The following is a 19082-nucleotide window of genomic DNA, read 5'->3' as shown; positions in this document are numbered from 1 at the left end:
TCGCTTCAGTCAAGGATTGGCGTGTGTTGACGGCCGGTTCTATTAATGGCCGGCTTTAGAGACATTTGATAGCATCGTCCAACTGACTATGGGGCCTTGTACTGGCAAGAGAATTACAAGACAGTCAGCATTTAAGCCGCTGGCTGAACGGTATACCAAAGACCCTTATTCCAATATTGAGATTGATGAAGAGATTGAATGCAGTTCGCCGCCTTTAACCACTAGAACCGTTTAGCAGCCTCGAGTGTTCTAGGCCCACAGCTACAGGAGAGGCGGCCCCGCCTGTTGGTGTAAGACGCGCCTTATGTACGCCACAGCGAAAACTGTGGGTATCGTCGCAGAAAAGACCCATAGGACAGTGCCGGTCTCACAGTGTGGCATGACGCGCGTATCTACGAGTATCTACGAGTGAAACGTTCCACTGTATCTTCGTCACATAATGTGGTGATGACTCTATGGACCATCTACAACGGTAAGTCTAGATCTTGTATAATTGAGTCAGCAGATACAGGGGTGCTTGCGTTTGATTTCCAACGATACATGCCATGAACAGATGATACTGTCAGTCTTCAAGGAGTTTCTGCCTTGGGTCTGCAATTGGTTGGTGTGATTGCTGCGTTCGGCTGATGCGCTTCTATAGAAATCCGTCAAGAACGATGCCTCGATGATGTACTTGCTTGCCGTCCTTTATCGTCAGCTATCGGCCAAAATTTCATTAACACTTGTATGCCATGCTATTCCTGGCCCTGCGTTTGGTGAGCAATAGGTCAAATACCATGCTACCGCTTGTTGCCTCTATAACCGCAACGGTCGCTCCAGAAATCAGCAATAAAGCCACCGCGTCTGTTGGTCTCGACTTTGATATCGATCTTCTTGAATCGGCCGATTTCGATGTGGCTCTCTCCAGATATGGTCCAAAGAACACAAGATGTTCACGCACGTCTTTTAAGAACTCGAAGGCAAGCATTCTTGCTGGTAGACCCCGCAAAGCTTCTGCGGTGACTGCAGCTTCAAATACAGTACCAGCGGTGGTTCTCCGCTAAGTCTCAATTGCTTTTATATGCATAACGTCCTTATGTCAAGAGACGAAGAATGGGATCTTTATTTTATTTCCGGTTCGCGAACTATCGCCTGGTTTGGGACATGTTGCTTCGAGATCGGTAACCACTTCTCTTTGGTTGCTGCCTATATCGGTGGCTCAGATATCGCTGACCTCACACGTGATTCCATCAACAAGTGCAGGTCGAGAGATTACACCGGTGCTTCAGGAGCGATGTTTTGTCCTGCTAGAATTGTTGCTGAGCATTACACTATAAGATGTTTGCTCCACAACCTGCTTACGTTCATAAGTAACTTTGAATCCTTTTTAGACTACTTGGAGCATTTAGCACTGCTAGTAGTTCCGATTTCTTTGGATCAATGATATAATGCCTCTATACTTCACAGAAAACTTTTGAAGTAAATAGTTCAAATAACTTGCAAACGAATTCTGCACTTGCGACATTTTGCTATACAACAACAAGCCTTTCTATACCGTTTCCAGTAGTTACTCAATTTACACTACTGTTTGTTTCTTTGAACGCTCATTACGACGAATAATGAATCTCAGTGGCTAATATATAGTCATTGCTTACAAGGCATTGATTAAAAAGTTTGTTCCTCACGGAGTGGGTAATCTTTGAGATTCTGATAGTATGTTGAAGACAGGTGTAGGGCCGCGAGCGAACACTCCCACAGAGGTGCCGGTTCAAAGAGATTTTGGTCCCATACTTAGGGTAGCACGTTTGATCCCTCTCCTGGTTGAATACAATGTCAAAGACCTCGGTCGCCGAAGATCCGAAGAAACCCAATAACATCATGGGGTTCGATCTGTTCTATAAGTCTAGAATTATTTGAGTCCGCCACTGAGAAGGCAAGTGTATGCATCACCCAATGTCAGTGATGTCAGCGATGTCCGTGATGTAGTGACAGCACGGACGAATTAGCTGCAGAGCGGTCAATCGTACTATCGCGGTAGCTCGCAGGCAATCTAAGTCATTGCTTCAAAAACTTAGCTTCTTGTGGCTGTTCCTGGAGGAATCTTGGGCAACAGCTTAGTCGGTCCATGAGGCTAGGAGACTTAGTGGAGCGGCCGATTACGTCAAAGTGGAGGCAATCAGGTAGGACAGACACTGCAGTCTTGCGGCAACTGTACAATCGTTTGGAGTCAATCCTTTGGAGTGCGTTGGCAGTCCTAGAGCTGATCTCGACGTTCTTGATGTATAGAAGAGAGTCTTAAAAAAATAGCGATCCTCAAGGGCATCCGGATTAAAAGAGCCACCACCGCTCTATTCGCGTAAGGTTCCGGAGGGCCACACTGCGAGGAATTTACCGAGACAGTTGGCGTATCTGCGCATCTGAATAGTATAACAGCTCAAACGCTACAAACAAGCACAGAAAGCTTCAGTATGACAGAGCACATCTCAAACACTTCAGTGTGTAGGAGAAGTAGTACGCTTACCGTTTCTTGCTTGAGCATTTCAAAAGGTAGATCATGTCAGTTTCGCAGGCTTTAAATCCGTTCTAAATATAGGTTGGGCTGTGTATAGCAAAAGCCCGATATTAGAGAAGCCCGCCACATGGGTTAGCAAAAGTCAATCTTACATAAACTTACTTTTATAGTTCTAGTACTCAAATGCCAATACACGTATTCTCAGGATCCATTTGAAGATCGTATATTTTAGGTGCAATAGCAGTTGCTTGATAACGTGCTGTGGAGAGCCATGTAATTTACCGAGTCTCGGATTTACGTAGCGCTGATATGACCAGTAACCCCGTCGCAGTTTAGGAGATTGACTAATTAAGCGTCAAAGGATTCGCGGTAAATGTTTTGTGACTTGTAGCTTTCTTGGTCGATCAAGCGAAACGTGAACCAATAGTCGGGCAATCAGGAAGAATAGTAACTATCGGGCTTCTCGGTTCGGCATTTTGAGAAGGCTGATCGCGATCCTTCATGCCATGAATGTGTCCAGCTTACAATAGGCGCAATGAATGAAGCTGATGGGGTCCATTTTCTGGTATATAACGATAGAGGAGAATCCAGAATGAAAAGAATCTTTAGCCTTGAAGCATTATATCTTGTTGTTTACACTAAGCCATGGCTTGGATACCGAAAGGACTCTCTTTGATTTCGTTCGCTGCGTGCGCAGTGTCGCTACAGACGCATACCCACGATGATTCTTTTGTACCAGATGCAGTGCTCACTGTCACTCAAGGAAACATAGGAATCGGAGGCCTGGAACGATACTCAACCCTCGTGAATGGATCTGTCCCAGGTCCAACACTCCATCTCCCTGAGGACAAAGTTTTTTGGATCCGAGTTTACAATGATATGAAAGACGAAAATCTTACCATCGTGAGCAACGTTTCTATCATACTAATTTTGACTAATTCTAATTGATATCAGCACTGGCATGGACTCTCTCAAGCAACTTACCCATTCTCTGATGGAACGCCGCTTGCTAGCCAGTGGCCCATCCCGCCTCTACACTTCTTTGACTATGAACTCAAAGCTCCAAATGGATCAGCCGGTACCTATTTTTACCATTCACACGTCGGTTTTCAACCAAGCACTGCGACGGGAGCCATTATCGTACAGGACCCTCAGTCACCGCCCTACAAGACAGACGGCGAGAGAATCGTTTTCCTTCAAGAATTTTGGAACCAAACAGATAAACAGGTTGTTAAAGGGTTGGAGTCTAATCCTCTCGTCTGGACTGGGGAGCCCAACGGATGGTTGATCAATGGGAAAGGCATAAGCAATTATGGCATCGTTGATCCGTCTTCTGCAACTCTTAGCGTTATTGAGATTGATCCAGGGAAGACCTATCGATTTCGATTTGTCGCAGCAACCGCATTGTCACTTGCTCAATTTGGGTTCCAAGATCATACTGAGCTTGATGTTATTGCCGCCGATGGAAGTTATACCAAGCCTCAGAATGTGAGCGTCCTGCAAATGGGCTCAGGGCAGAGATATGACGTACTCCTCAAAACCAAGTCATGTAACGAGCTTAAGAAGCTGGGCAAGCTCGACTATTACGTCCAATTGGAAAGTCGAGATAGAACCGCCGTGGTAACAAATTACGCCATCCTTCGGTATACCAATCGATGTGGGCTTCTGGGTGTAGATAGGCTTCCAACGCATAAGAATCCCAGCACTTCTCCCATCAAGCTTCCACCGACAATCAATGGCTACCTCGACTACCAATTACAGCCACTTCAAGTTAATCACGACTTTCCATCATCATCCGAAGTCACTCGGCGCGTCATGATCAATATTCAACAATTTGCAAATGGCTATTTTCTCTGGTCCCTCAATAACAACACTTGGACTGAAGATGGATCTGATCCTGTGCCTCATACAACCCCATCAGAGCCATACTTAGTCGCTCTTTACGAAAACCAGACTCGATATTTGCCAAATTACGACGCTGCCTTAGCCAACAATGGGCTGGACCCTCACACCAAAACCTATCCTGCTCTCTTAGGAGAAGTCATTGAGATCGTTTTCCAGCAGTACGGTGCAGCTGAGTCTGTGAACCCCAATATCGGCGGGTCACTAGATACTCATCCCTGGCATGCTCATGGCTCTCATTACTGGGATATCGGCGGCGGAGATGGAGCATGGGATGCTGATACCATGGAGAAGCAGCTAGCGGGGACGACGCCCGTCCGTCGGGATACGACCATGCTCTATCGATACACTACAACGACGGCTCCTAATCAGAAGCAGGGATGGAGAGCGTGGAGGCTTCGCGTGGATCAGCCTGGTGTATGGATGGTCCACTGTCACCTCATCCATCATATGATCCAAGGCATGCAGACAGTTTGGGTGCATGGCAACGCAACGGATATCATGAAGTTGGGTGAGCTTGATGTAGAAGGCTATCTAACATACGGTGGAAATGTAAACGGCAATGTCACATATGCGCCGGAAGTTATACATTTCAATGAATTAGATTAGTTGTTCTATCATATCCAGAAGTGAATATCATAGATTTAGAATTTATTCAACTAGACTCGATTAACAGACGCTTCTGGAAATAGTAGGAGCCTATTATCACATGAGCAATCCCAGATTCTAACATATTCAACGGTATACGATAACGAGACTGGGCTGCTGATTTGTTATTGACTTCCTAACTGATTGGCTTTCTAACTAAATCATCGTCTATTTCTTATTACTCTTCAAGCTTGCAAAGACGTACAGTCATGCTACATTACTATAGCAAGCCGCTGGCATCTTCGGACAATTATTTCCTGTGACCCCGTGAAGTCCGTGTAATATGTCAATCTGTCCATGTTGGATAGAGGCACGTCCAAGTTTGCCACAACAACATGCTATATCTACCAAATGTATGTCAGCTGTTAGTCCATTAGAATCCTTTCTTGGTATCAACTCAAGGATAATTCACTGAACTGTGGCCATCGCTGGAGAGGTACCAATTCAAATACCCGCGACTATTCCAAACCATATTTTTCAAGGCGCCTTGTATTTCGTAGTTGTATGATAGTGCCACTTCTTTCTCTAAACTTATCTTGGAACCTCAAATTGCAATAGTGGACGGATTCGCTGAATAGCATGGTAATCTGATTCTCCAGACCGAAGATGACACTTGAGAGTCCGCTAAAAGAATTAGGATCAAACAAGGCAAAACAGGTTGGAAACCCATTCAAAGCACTCCCTTTGTACATTTGAGGCCCCCCTCTGCTGTCAAATACAGAGTCCAAATTTTGTCCGTTTACACCGACAACCGTTAGTGGGTGGAACCACCTGCTCACTTCGAAGCCGTTGGCAAGGACAATAACGTCACGAGGTATTTCTCTTTCATCTTTATCGGCTTCCGATGGGTGTGTCTTCCGACACGGCGCAAGGATTGCAGCGTTGTCGCTATTGCTTTTGAGCCCCAGAGTAGTGAGCTCGAGGCGAGGATCAGCTAGACTTGGGTACCAATCTATATCGAATATTCGGCGCTCGCAACCGATATCGTAATCGGAAGTGAGAATCTGCTGGTACTGTAGTTATGAATGCATTAGTGCCAATCACAGTTCCTATTGCGGTAAATGACACGCATAAACCGCTAACCGCTGCAGGAGGCTTCTATCGTTTTGCTTCCACGCAACGCATTGCCCGAAAGTTATAGGTGATCTAGCGCAAAAACCCGCCAGGCTAGCGTTGTGCTCGACACCAGAGGCTCACAACAATAACACACTGCTGTAACCGCTGTTTTAACTGGGTAATAATACTCTTCATAAGACGTGAGCCTTTGAAACAAAGGAAGAGATTTTGGGCTGGTTTTACACGCACCCTTGTTAGTCATCTGATATCACTAGATAGCTAGTCTAATGATATACCTCGGTGTTTGTAGGAAAGTATTCCAACATGGCTTTTAAAATAGTCAGTTAATCGGTTTGAATCACTAAATTTATGACAAGAGCTAGTTACACGTTCTCCATTAAAAAACAAAGTAATCTCTATCATTTCTATCTATAAGCGAAGACTCTATGCTTCATAACAATTACACGGCCTCTTTATTCAAGAACTCCGCCTTACGCCCGGTCATCTAGGAACTGGGTAACTAGGCTCGAGAACTGACCCGCGTACTCGTTCAGGAACCCATGTCCCACATCCGGGTATAAGTGCAGATGAGCATCGGCGTTGGTCAACCTCTTGAACATGACCCAGCTGTTGACAGTTGGGATGAGAATGTCATTATCGCCATTTGCGACAAGAACGGGGATCTTGATCTCATGCAGGCAGTCATATGAGCCTTCTGACGCATGTTCACGGTTTGACCAGCGAAGAACTGCGTCAATTTGCGCCTTTGTGCCCTCAGGTCCCACGTAGTCAGACCTGTTTGAGCGAGCAGTCGTCATACGCTTCCACCATTTGTCGCCCAGAGTCTGCTTTGTTGGCGTCAGAGAGTAAAAGGCTTCCAAAAAGCCCCCGTGTTCTTCTTCATCATTAGAAGCTGCAGCTAGACGCCCAAATGCGGCCGAATCACCGCCTTCGATACCTTCGCCGGCACTAGGACCGGTTCCCGCAAGGATAAGCTTGCGAACAAGAGTTGGGTAGTTAAGAGCTGCCATCTGAGCTGCAAAACCTCCCATAGAGAAGCCAAACAAGTCAATCTGTGAGATGCCGAGTGCTTTGACAACTTGGGCTACATTATCGGCCCATTCGGCGTAAGTTCCTGGGACTGTGCCTCAGCAAATATGGCTTAGCACTGTGTGATACAACGGTTAGTGCGGCTTATCAATTAGCATACCCTTAACATTTCCTAATCCAGCTGTTGCTCTGCATAGACTGCCCTTGAGTGGAAGCAGAAATCTTAGATCTCAGCGTCCAAGGCGAGCCTTGAAGTGGTAGTAGGTGTCTGCTAGCTGCATGTCGGCGGAGTGCGCGACATTTCTAACCGAGATCTGAACTGCTCAATGTCATCTAGGTATTTTTTCACAAACGATGGTGGCCAATCTTGTGAGGTAAGCAAAGTGTTCATCTAGACCTCCATCATCGTAGTGCAACTCACTTCGATAAATTCTCATCATGTTTCTTCATTGTTCTTTGTGATTCGGAGCTATAAAGTCTCTCTCAAGCCGAAGGAACAAAATACTCGACCAATTTGTCATCTCCTAAGAAGCCTCTGCTATAGCCGCACCGACAAAGTACTAATAAACTTTTGTACATAGCGCCTATTAGAAAGAGAGCGGCTCCTGATATCTCTGCTGAGCGTGGAGCCAATCATGGTTAACGATACAACAAGCTAAACATCTTTTCCAAAAGTTCTGACTGGTGTACATTTGAGATTTACTATAAAAGAGCTGAAGGCCGACACTGGAAGGTTCACTCCATTCAATAGGCTTTTCACTTGCCAGCTGGAAAGGGATTAACGACGACCAAGGACTACTTGAGACTTTACCTATCTTCTGTGTGCGAACCAGGTTGTCGTTACAATGGCTTCTATACTGTATCTTGGAGTATCTGGGCAGATTGGAGGTGAGTTTGACCACCAGCTATAGATAATTCTTCTAATCTAGTGCAGGAGCCTTTATTGCATCTTTCCGCGAGAAATATCCCCAGATTCCGATCACGTTCTACCTCCGCAGTGTTGAATTAGATGGAATTTTGCACGACCTGGGCACACAACTGTCGCCCATGGAACCTTTGACCAATTAGATGAGATTGAGAATCTGGCGTCGTCTCATTCCCTGATTTTCAACTTTGCAAGTTCAATGGATCCTTCAGTAACGGATGCCATCCTCCGAGGAGTACGTACACGAAAGTCTCAGACGGGCACGACGTCAGTTGTGTATCATCTCAGTGGCGCAGGCAACTTTGTCGACAACAGCGAATCTGGAGATTACATACCAACAGAGCACCGCTTTGATGATGCGAACCCGGATGATGTTCGTAACATCACTGCAGAAAATCTGCCAAATGTGACGAACTACTTTTTGCAGCTGCTGAGAAAGGCGAGGCGAAAGTTTATTTCGTTTGCCCTGGTGGCACTTATGGTCACAGTGAACGTCACGTTGGCAAATCTGTTGGATCAGCGTCAGCATTTGCCCCAGGGCGGTGGGTAGACTACATGACACAAAACATCGAATCACTAGGCTTTGGTGTCTATGTCGGCAGTGGCACTTCGGTATTTGGAGTCGTCCATGTCGATGACATTGTCTCGCTCATGATGCTTGTGTATCAGAAGATACTCGACACTGCAGACAATTATAAACCAGAAGACGTTTATCGTTATTGGTATAATGGTATCTATAGAGAGGAGCCGAGCAAAAAGGTTGCTGCTGCGCTGGCTAAGCTCCAAGCCCGACGTGGAAAAATCCCTTCTTCCGAGACCAAGTCCGTGGCCTATAATGACGCAGGATTTACAGCAAGATACATTGCTGGTAACATGCTCATAGAATGTAACAACTCTAAATCTCTCGGTTGGATGCCTCAAGGACCCGATTTATACACAACGCTGGAACAGCTTGAATGAGCCACTAGGCTGTCAGTTTATATATTACAATACTTACAAAGTCTTATAAAAATAGCATTATAATTTTCTGCAACACGCGCAATGCAGAATCAGTCTAGTAGCCTTCTATATCAGATTGTAGTATGCTTAAACTGAGAATCAAGTAATAAGACCAATACCTACAGTTACTTGGCTGAAATCGAAACTTTGTACTGTTAGCAAATCATTCCATCCGCTGTTATGACCGGGTTTTCTGCACGCGATGTGGTGGTGGTAGCATCTGAGGACGTCCACGGGCGCGCTATCTCATATATCAAACGCTACGCTAATGCCTACGATCTTTCCAGCAGATGGAGACTTTAGCTTCAGCAAGGTGAAGCCTGAAGATTCTCTCGAAAACCGGTTCATGGGCAGGCTACTCGTGAACCCAAGGGCGGGCCATTAGATCAAATAGCATTACTTTATTGCTATCTTTGCTCATACCCAACAAGGCGCTTTATTCGCGACTCTAAGAAAGGGGACTTCTTGGACATGGATATTATAATTAATTCCTTGTATGATAACTATTTAAACATATGCATGTTGGAAAAAATACAGACTACTGTTATTATAAGCGATGTTATTTATATATAATTTCATCTAGTATAAAAGAGTGGTGCATGGTGCTGAAGCCTATTGTACTAGTCTTATAAGATTTATAGTTACTTAGGCGTTGGAGAAGCCTTGAGCTATTGAAAAAATGAATGTAATAGTTGAAGTGCCTCACTCCAGTATAGCAAGCATACATTATTGAAAAGAACGATTATCCCTCAAATTGAGTATAAAATTCCAAATTGCTTTTCCGTTTTTGACAGCTTTGCCGGTTGTCGACTGGGCTATCTTATTATATGGCCCCATATCTGCCATCTTACTCTCCCTGCAGAGGCTTTCTATGACCGCCGTGGCCCCCCTTCGGTTCCGGGTATTTCTTATAGTCCCCGTATCTTCCCTTTGGCGGATTGTACTCTTCTTAGTCCGTGTGCCGACCGTGTTCGCCATCGTGTTGATGGTCTCTGTTGCGGTCTTTGTTGTCTCCATGGTCCTTATTGTGGTTTTTGTTGTCTCCGTGGCCCTTGTTGTGGTCGTTGTGGTCGTTGTGGTCGTTGTGGTCTCCATGATCTCTGTTGTGGTCGTTGTTGTTTCCATGGTCCTTGTTGTGGTCCTTGTTTTTTCCATGGTCCTTGTTGTGGTCCTTGTTGTCTCCGTGGTCCTTGTTGTCTCGGGCTTTATTGCCTTCATGATATTTATCATTGCCATGATATTTATCATTGCCATGATATTTGTTGCCGTCATGATATTTATTGTCCCCATGATATTTATCATTGCCATGATATTTATTGCCGTCATGATATTTATTGTCCCCATGATATTTATCATTGCCATGATATTTATTGCCGTCATGATATTTATTGTCCCCATGATATTTATTGCTGTCATGATATTTGTTGTCTCCATGGACTTTATTGTCTTCATGATATTTATTGCCGTCATGATAGTTATTGTCTCCATGATATTTGTTGTCTCCATGGTATTTGTTGTCTCCATGGTATTTGTTGTCTCCATGGTTTCTGTTGCCTCCATGGACTTTATTGTCTTCATGATATTTATTGTCACCATGATGTTTATTGTCTCCTTGATATTTATTGTCTCCATGGTTTCTGTTGTCTCCATGGTATTTGTTGTCTCCATGGTATTTATCGTCTCCATGGTATTTGTCGTCTCCATGGTATTTGTCGTCTCCATGGTATTTGTCGTCTCCATAGTCTCTGTGGTCTCCATAGTCTCTGTGGCCTCCATAGTCTCCGTACGCCGGCTTGTTTATATCAGTCCTCGATGCGCCGCTGGGACCTTCTTTAGCGACGGGGCTGGCCAAAGCCGACGCGGCTGCGACAAGGAGAGTGGCCCTGGTGAGCTTCATAATAGCGAATCTTGTGAGTACTGTTTTGACTTGAAAATTAATAGAGATTATATTGTGAGATAAATCTTGATAATGTAGAATCAAGTTTATGATGTTTTGAAACACTTTGACTTCGGGAGCAGGATTGGTTTCCTTTTATATGCGAGACACCTCCCTGAACTCCATATATATCCAGACTATCAAATCATCTTTGCCGTCTATTTCCTTTTTTGTGTTCTTTTTGGAATTGTTCATTGTAGATGTTGTAGAGGCTATTTGACGTGATTCAGAGGATAGATGCCGTCATTGCATGACGATATTCGGCTTGTCTTGAGAATGTATATGAAACTTTGAATAGAAGATGGTATTGAATTTTTCTACTACGCTTGATATCATATGGTTACAAGAAGCAGCGCCACCATTCCATTGTTATTACGCTTCTGCACAGAGGCAGCCTTTTCCCATGCAATCAGAATAATGCCAACGTAATGAAGTTTTACATGCGATCGGTGTCATAGCCATTCCAGCAATTCCTCTATTTCCCAGCTACACCCTGTTCTGACTAAAAATGACAATATCTTCGCTTATAGTCTTCTATAACTCTAAGTTTCTATTGGAATGCAATCAAACTCTAAGCTCTTCGTGTCATGCTAGAGCGCGTTGATATATCACCTTAGAGACCATTGTCGCTCTCTCCTTCTTCTCGTTCACGGAAGTGCATTTTGGTTTAGCTTCACTTGCATGAAGCCTAAAAAGATACTTTCATCCACACGATCGCCTCTTGAGCGATAAGGTTGGAAAAGCGCTAGAGCTGGAAAAAGTGGCTTGTCTATTAGTTAGAAGAAGGGTTTATGATAGAGTCGACGTCATCTCCTGATGAATAGTAAAAAGATTTTCACTAATCTTACGCGCTAATATATATAGCTGAAACACAAACTTCGACGACATGAGAAAATTTGCTTGCTCTATGACATTATCTTATTGTTTGAGTGGAGATCCATGATATAATGACTAGGAAACATTATCTACGACGGCTGCTGTCTACTGTCTCAGACGAGTCTGATGACACAGGAAGCTTGCCTCAATATACAGGCCAAGAAAAGCCAAGAAAAGGAAGTAATGTCTTAAGGCTGCTGGTTAAGCCTTGCAGGTTTCTTTTGACCCTGATGACGACCTATGTCCTATCATTCTGGACGGGAACTATTGTCCTTCACCGGCCCTTGACCGGCAACCAAATATTGATAGACTGTTATTGGCAAAGCATCTCTATTGAAAATATAGAGATCTTCTCTCATCCGAATTACTCGCTGCGTGACCGTTTGAGCGGCCGAAGTCTGGCCTGGCCACTCCACCAACATAAATCGGGATGGCCCTCTCGGTAACTCCACTCACTCGCACGTTTTGTCCCTTGGAAAGCATTATCTATACTAAAATATATGTCACCGGGTTGTTACTGTCAGACGCTTTCATTGCAAGTTACCTGAAATCCACTTGAATAGACAACGATTGTCCTATAACAATGACTATGTTTCTACCGTAGATGAAGAGGCTTGAAAAGTTTGTAATGCACTTATTTATGAGCTATGTTCAACTATCATTTGACTTTGTTGAAGCTGAATGTAAAAGTGTTGTAGACTACCTTCCTAACGCGAATCTGTAGTTCATCTAGCTAATAAAGAGTTATTAGAAATGCTTCCAAAAGCCAAATAGCGCTAACTACATTTACGTCTATTTGTCTGGAATGTAATTAAGCCTATTGACAATCTTTGCATATGTGGCTCTAATTAGTGTAAAAAGAAGTATTTCTCCTCACTTATTAGTGAATCTTAATGCTCAGGCTTCGTCTATATAAATCCTCTTCATTTACCGCGCCATATAGGACGTGATTAAAAGAAGCATGCTAGTGAAGACAATACTTCTTATATGCTCTTTCTCATCAATAATTAATTTGACTTCTACATTCATCCTTGCCAGTCAAACCCTCTTTACTCTTTGCCTATAATGCTTTTCAAGACTACTTTCCTCTTTCTAACACTCCTCGCTGTTGGTCTTGGCAGCGCTGTCCCTGGCCCCGAGGTTGAAGTCGACCTCGATGCTCGTGACCCTAAGCCTAACTGCGGCAACGATGCGTTCTATAGCCAATATTCTCAGAGATGCATCTGCAAGAAAGAGGGACAGGAATACCACCCAAATGGCAGATTTTGCCAATGCCCAGAAGATCAATATTATGACGGCAATCATTGTCGCTGTAGGGGCGATCGATATTATGACGGCCATCGGTGTCGCTGCAGGGATGATTTATATTATGACGGCAATCGGTGTCGCTGCAGGGGTGATCAATATTACAACGGCCGTCAGTGTCGCTGCAGGGGTGATCAATATTATGACGGCCATCAGTGTCGCTGCAGAGGTGATCAATTTTGGGACAACCAACGGAGGAACTGCCGTTGCAGTCGAGGAAAGCACTTCGATGGTAGGAGGTGTCGCTCTAACTAAGGAATACCATGAACAATATGGAGGAACTATACTAAATATGAACTGTAAGAGCTCGAAAAGTTATCCTAGTAACGTTCATTTCATAACTGTATAATTACAGTTCTGGGCTATAACAAGATACTGGTTATCCTTCTTTGAACTCCCATTTTGCAATAGCCAAGTCAGGTGTAATGCTTACTTGTGACGTATAATATAAATGGAAAATAGTAACCGAAATCCAAAACTTGAAAAGACAAGAGCATCAGGTAATCAAGATCTCAAAGACATATTAGTAGGCCAATTGTATTAACGCAATTACCCGCTCATTATACACCCTACCCTACCCCTTTTAGTTTATCTGTGTATTTCTAATTTGTTAATAGCTGTTACTCTTTGTTTTGCGCTCTTTCTTCTCTTGTTCAGGCATCACTCGTTTCGTTTAGAAACGACTGACTAACTGACAGATCCTCTCATTTCCCTTTTACTTCCTTCCTCTTCTCTCGCCTTCTTTCTCTGTCTTATCTTGTACATGCACCATTGATCCAACAATAAATCCGTTCCTTTCCCCATTTCTGCGCTTCTTCTGCCCTTATACATATATTACTTATTTCGCCAGACCGACCGACCAATTAACTGCTCCTCTCTATTCCTCTTCATCCATCTCCCCCTACCAGAAAATGCACTATAGGTATATGCCATCCTCTTTCGCTTTCTTTTCCTGCCTTATATAGTGTACATGTGAAAAGCCAACCAAGGAAGAAGGCTGACCATGGAAACCTAGTATAATTTTACCCTTACTGATCTTTCATTTATTTCCATGTAATACAAAGATTAAGTTAATAGTTTCCCTATACTTGCTTTGTTAACAACCGCCCTATAATTACATTTATCATGACAGGAAAAGTGAGGTAGTATATAAAAAGCCTTGGAATAGTAGGCGCTGTATCATGCATTTTTCACAGTTGGTGGGGAAGCCTATGGCATTCCAGCGTTATGGGTCTTGTGGCTTGCACCGTGTCTATCGAAAACTGAGAATGCGTTTCGGTGACTGAATTGCATAATCAGCTCAAACCGTACCGCCGAGCTGAATATCAGTGGCTGAATTCCAAGAGGCCAATGCAGCATGTGACCTGATTCATGATTTCGTAGAAATTTGGAGTTGGTAGGGTCATACATCTGAGAGGTCACTGTACGGCTGGAGCTAGTGTTTCAAGAGCTCAATGTATACATGATTTCGATTTCAACAAGATCTGTTATGCCGAAGCAATTGACACCCCATACAGTAGAAAACCCCATAAAGCTTCACCTAAAATACTGAACAATATTCACTCTTAATTAGATACATAAAAATGGCACCTAGCCCTAAGATCTATGGAAAGTAAAGAACTGAGAAGTATAGGTAAGGCTAAACCAAGGGCATTTAAATACATTGATAACAAGGCTAGGCCGGTAGGGACAACTATCTGGTACAAGAGGCGTTAAGGCTAAAGTTGAACTTGAAAAAGCAGCGTTTCAGATTCCATTGCTACACATGGCGTTGCGTCTGAAAGCTTACAGTAGCCAATTGGTCTATAGCTTTGTCTCGTGTACCAAGGCGAATACGTGTGACACGCTTCTCAATAGCTTATATGCCATATACAATGGGCCCACCGGTGCGGAACACTGAAGACACAGGTACAATGATATATATCGAGTGCAGGCAAAAGACTTGTATCACAGTGTCTGGACGACATCCAACGCACCCGTTTCACAAGCCTCACTGGAATGTACATTCCAATATCTAGCGACTTGATGTGGCGCCTCTACAAACCACTCTCTGCAATTACAAGCGCTCGAGAAGGAAAAGCGCTAATGGACTACCTCCAAAGCTTAGGCAAGGACCGTGAAAGATGCCTTGTCCATATTAGAAACAGCAGTAATCTCTGGGTATTATTTAAGTTCATAGAGACATAGTCAGAGAACATGCATCACTTCATTTTACTCTGTATCGCCTATTTTTGTTTCTTGTCATCCTTCTTACTCAAAGTCTGAAGTTGTATAGCTCTTACCTAACTACTCACTCAACTTCTCGCAAGACATGAAAGCAGAAGTCAACATGTTTATTAATTCTGCTAAATATGCTTTGTTGATTTGTGAATTAAGATCAATATCAATATCCTTATGAAGCTCGCACATGTATTTTTCAGCGGTCGGCGGCGTGTTACATCCGGTTGTATTGCGCTACAGAACATACATGCAATTACAGATTCAGATTCTTCTTTTCAGCGCGAGTGGCTTTCGATAGGGTCTCAGGAGCCTTTTCCCCTCCAGAAATAGGGGAGACAGTATTCAATAGTCTATGATAGCATTCAAAGTCTCCTGGCCTAGGAAATTGACATCTCTGGAGTATAAAATAATACCGTCCCTTCAAGACAGACATCTTACTACGTCATCGGATAGGTGCATGGTCGGTTAGCTACGGTAATTAACCCCGCTATAATCATTAACGGTTAATGGTATCCATGGCGCCCTTTAGCGCTTAGAGACGAAGGATCTGTGAGTCTCGGGATATTCTAGCGCTTGTTTTTCATTATTAATGACTCACATGATGAGTCTAATGATGATCCTACAGTATCCCCCAAAATACCAAAGTCTGAAAGGTGCGCTTTGCATAAAACCCTTTCCTTCTAATTTCCTTCTTTTAACTTTCATCTCGGCCAACACTTTCTTTCCTTTTAAATTAGAGATGGCGTCACTTGTTGAATTTCAACCTGCTAATGTGAGTTAGAAGTTTCCTTTATGAGGTCTCATAAGCTAAATGGGAAAATTTTAGTGGATCCTCCAGAATTCTGAGCATGCGAAGTACAATATCGCAGGCAGTGCCGCTCCGAGCTTGACACTGCGCGAGTTGGTATCTCTCTCTGACAATCCGAGCGAGACTGAAGCTGCACTCCAGTTTGATGAACACTTTCTAGGCTTAGGCACCAATAGAGGTTCTCTGGAGCTGCGGACCAAGCTGGCGGCCTTGTACAATGAAAAGGTTCTGCCTGACAGCTTCTTGACGGCACCGGGGACAACATGCGCCAACATGATTGTCTTTCAAAGCTTCATCAGGCCGAATGACCATGTGATATCCACGTATCCGACCTACACGCAATTATCAAGCTTGTCTAAGAGCATTGGGTGTGATGTTTCTCCATGGAGATTGGATCCTAACAACGAATGGCGCGCCGATATGTCCGAGCTTCGCGCTCTTATCAAACCGTCCACCAAAATGATCATGCTAAACAATCCGAATAACCCCACAGGCTCTGTGCTTGACACTCAAGCTCAGCTCGAAATATTGGCAATGGCCCAGCAACACGGCATCATTGTTGTTGTGGATGAAATCTTCCGTCCACTGTACCACGGTCAAACAACAATCCCATCATTCTTGGAGCATGAGTTCACCAAAGTCATCACGACGAGCTCCATGAGCAAGGCATGGGGCATGTCTGGCGTGAGAATTGGATGGATTGCTTGCCGTGACAAGAATCTTATGGACCTTATGTCAAACACGAAGCGATACATCTCTGAAGCCACAAGCAATATCGACGAAGCAATTGCAACCGAGTGTTTGAGCCTTCGTTGTCGGCCAGCGATCCTGAAAAGACATCTCGATTACGCGCAACAAAACTTGAATCTTTTGGAAGCCTTTGTCGAGCAAAATAGTGACATGTGTACCTGGACACGACCTACTGCGGGCGGAACAGCATTTGTGAAATTTCTTACTATGAACGGGGATGCCGTTGATGACGTCCAATTTTGCAAAGATCTCCTGAAGGAATTTGGGGTTTTGCTCATTCCCGGCAGTATTTCCTTTGGGGAGGAAACACCAGCGAACTTGCAGGGATATACTCGAATGCACATCACAGTATCCCCAGAAACAATGCAGAAAGCTCTTGCGGAAATTAGTATTTTTTTGAGCGAAAGGCGCAAAACCGCGTAATAGTTGAAGCAATTCTAGAAATACGGTTGCCCGATAGAGTGTCGTGGAATATGCTGTAACGGCTACTTCTCTACTATAATCTCGTATTATTTCGGCGTCTTGAGTGCAGTTGCAATTGCTACCTGTTTCATCCACGTAGCATTATGCATTATCAATGCAAGAATATATATAGCCTCTTTAAGATGTAACAAAACGACAGTATAGCGAAGGAGATTCTTCAACACACAAAAAACGGACTAGCCGCCATCTCATTATCCTTACTGGCTTGGGCTTGGGCGAATAAGACGATCTTCGCAATCAACACAGAAAGCAAGTATCTCGCAAAGAATTTTAAAATCCTCTTGAGCATTCCGTTTATTGTCACGCTGGGCGGGGCCAAAGTTGTATGCTGTGTTGGATTAAGATGCACTATTCTCAGGTTTTCTAGAGCCAGAATGCAAACCAGCCGGTCGCTCAGCCAGCTGCGAATCGCTCCATAAATCGGAATTTAAAGTTCGCTGAAGTCTATTTCGCGATAACATGCGCTATCAGCAGTCAGTGTAAGGCCATCTGACGTGATATACACTTGGCCGTATGTGCGTAATAAATAGAGTATAAGAAGAGACTTTGCTTCCCTCGTTGCTGTATTGGCATTTCGACATGGCGTTAACAGGTGCCATGGCTAATGCTCACATTCCAAAATGGAGGCCGGAATATACGATACATGTGGAACAAACTAGACAATGGAAAAATGTACAGACTGGAGTACTTGCCGTTGCTAGTAGATCTGGTGAGAACCAACCATCTTCCACAGGATGGCGTACCAGTCGATACTTTCGCCCTCTGTTATCATTATCGCGACACTCATGGACTAGTCTATCTTAATCTACGCGCAGCCCAGTTTGCGTTGTCAGTAACTAATTAAAATTGCTTACAAATTCCTCCTCTTCCTTTAAACTACGAAGACAATGCACTGGAAGGTATCGTGAAATACCAACCTCCAACGATCTCTCTCAAGCTGGACTTTTGCACCAATATCGACGGCAAAGAGTGGCTACTTAGCAAAAGTCATATGCGCTGGCTATATGGTAGTCGCTTTGAAGAGAATATTAAGATTATAGATGACAACGGGGAAATAGTGGCAACATGCCATCAGGTTTGTGGGATATATCCATCTAAGTTACTAAGGATAAAGAGAAACCGAAGAGTCATTTGTGAACTAGGTACCTAGCTTTAATAAGTCTCTAGAATGGAGTTCATCTTTAGAACACGTCAATGTCAATGCTAGGCTTTTATCATTAAAGTTATTGTTGTAATTCGCTAAGTGAGATGGGACGGGGATACTAAGTGATTGCTAAATTCTCTAGATATGAAATAACACATCTAATCAGAGCTTCGTCATTAAGGGCGGAAAATACTGTGATTCTTATAATATTTAATAGCCAGATGTGGAATATGTTATCAGAAGTTCCATCTGTTTTGTTCTCATATATTCAGAGGCCATCTCTACAGAGAGCGTAATTGTGTGGGGTAGCCTATAGGCTCAATATAGGGTCCTGTAAGGTTAGCGGGTCACTTCCTTAGTCCTTATCGGTGCATGCTTAAAAACATGTTCCAGATATGTATTGTTTTATTTACGTGTTCAAGTATAGACAATAGAAGTGCAAGATATATACTAGCGACCGTCCAAAGTGATGGCCCATCAAATCAACCG

At 43.8% G+C, this 19082-nt stretch overlaps 6 protein-coding genes across 6 annotated transcripts; 4 read left to right on the top strand and 2 right to left on the bottom strand.

Annotated features, from left to right (window-relative positions):
- Nucleotides 1-3136: 3136 nt before the first annotated feature.
- On the top strand, nt 3137-5002 carry TGAM01_v209176 (L-ascorbate oxidase; the record flags this gene model as incomplete). Its single annotated transcript, XM_018809987.2, has 2 exons — nt 3137-3394; nt 3446-5002. 2 exons carry the CDS (start codon nt 3137-3139, stop codon nt 5000-5002), a joined length of 1815 nt encoding a protein of 604 aa, XP_018656810.2.
- A 497-nt stretch (nt 5003-5499) lies between these two features.
- TGAM01_v209175 (hypothetical protein) lies at nt 5500-7587 on the bottom strand (the record flags this gene model as incomplete). Its single annotated transcript, XM_018809986.1, has 5 exons — nt 5500-5527; nt 5585-6054; nt 6394-6425; nt 6636-7232; nt 7569-7587. The coding sequence occupies 5 exons, from the start codon at nt 7585-7587 to the stop codon at nt 5500-5502; spliced, it is 1146 nt and encodes a 381-aa protein (XP_018656809.1).
- A 684-nt stretch (nt 7588-8271) lies between these two features.
- TGAM01_v209174 (hypothetical protein) lies at nt 8272-9032 on the top strand (the record flags this gene model as incomplete). The annotated part of the gene is made up of 2 exons (XM_018809985.1): nt 8272-8449; nt 8500-9032. 2 exons carry the CDS (start codon nt 8272-8274, stop codon nt 9030-9032), a joined length of 711 nt encoding a protein of 236 aa, XP_018656808.1.
- A 988-nt stretch (nt 9033-10020) lies between these two features.
- TGAM01_v209173 (hypothetical protein) lies at nt 10021-10968 on the bottom strand (the record flags this gene model as incomplete). The annotated part of the gene is made up of 2 exons (XM_018809984.1): nt 10021-10283; nt 10665-10968. The coding sequence occupies 2 exons, from the start codon at nt 10966-10968 to the stop codon at nt 10021-10023; spliced, it is 567 nt and encodes a 188-aa protein (XP_018656807.1).
- A 1980-nt stretch (nt 10969-12948) lies between these two features.
- Nucleotides 12949-13581, top strand: TGAM01_v209172 (hypothetical protein; the record flags this gene model as incomplete). The annotated part of the gene is made up of 3 exons (XM_018809983.1): nt 12949-13045; nt 13086-13487; nt 13544-13581. 3 exons carry the CDS (start codon nt 12949-12951, stop codon nt 13579-13581), a joined length of 537 nt encoding a protein of 178 aa, XP_018656806.1.
- A 2566-nt stretch (nt 13582-16147) lies between these two features.
- On the top strand, nt 16148-17389 carry TGAM01_v209171 (aspartate aminotransferase; the record flags this gene model as incomplete). The annotated part of the gene is made up of 2 exons (XM_018809982.1): nt 16148-16180; nt 16235-17389. 2 exons carry the CDS (start codon nt 16148-16150, stop codon nt 17387-17389), a joined length of 1188 nt encoding a protein of 395 aa, XP_018656805.1.
- Between the last annotated feature and the right edge of the window lie 1693 nt (nt 17390-19082).

This window comes from Trichoderma gamsii (genome assembly GCF_001481775.2).
Source record: "Trichoderma gamsii strain T6085 chromosome Unknown Scaffold_43.2, whole genome shotgun sequence".
In the NCBI taxonomy this organism is placed as follows: Eukaryota; Fungi; Ascomycota; class Sordariomycetes; order Hypocreales; family Hypocreaceae; genus Trichoderma; species Trichoderma gamsii.
The sequence above is the reverse complement of the archived record's forward strand: the minus strand, read 5'-3'. Positions and strand labels throughout refer to the sequence as shown.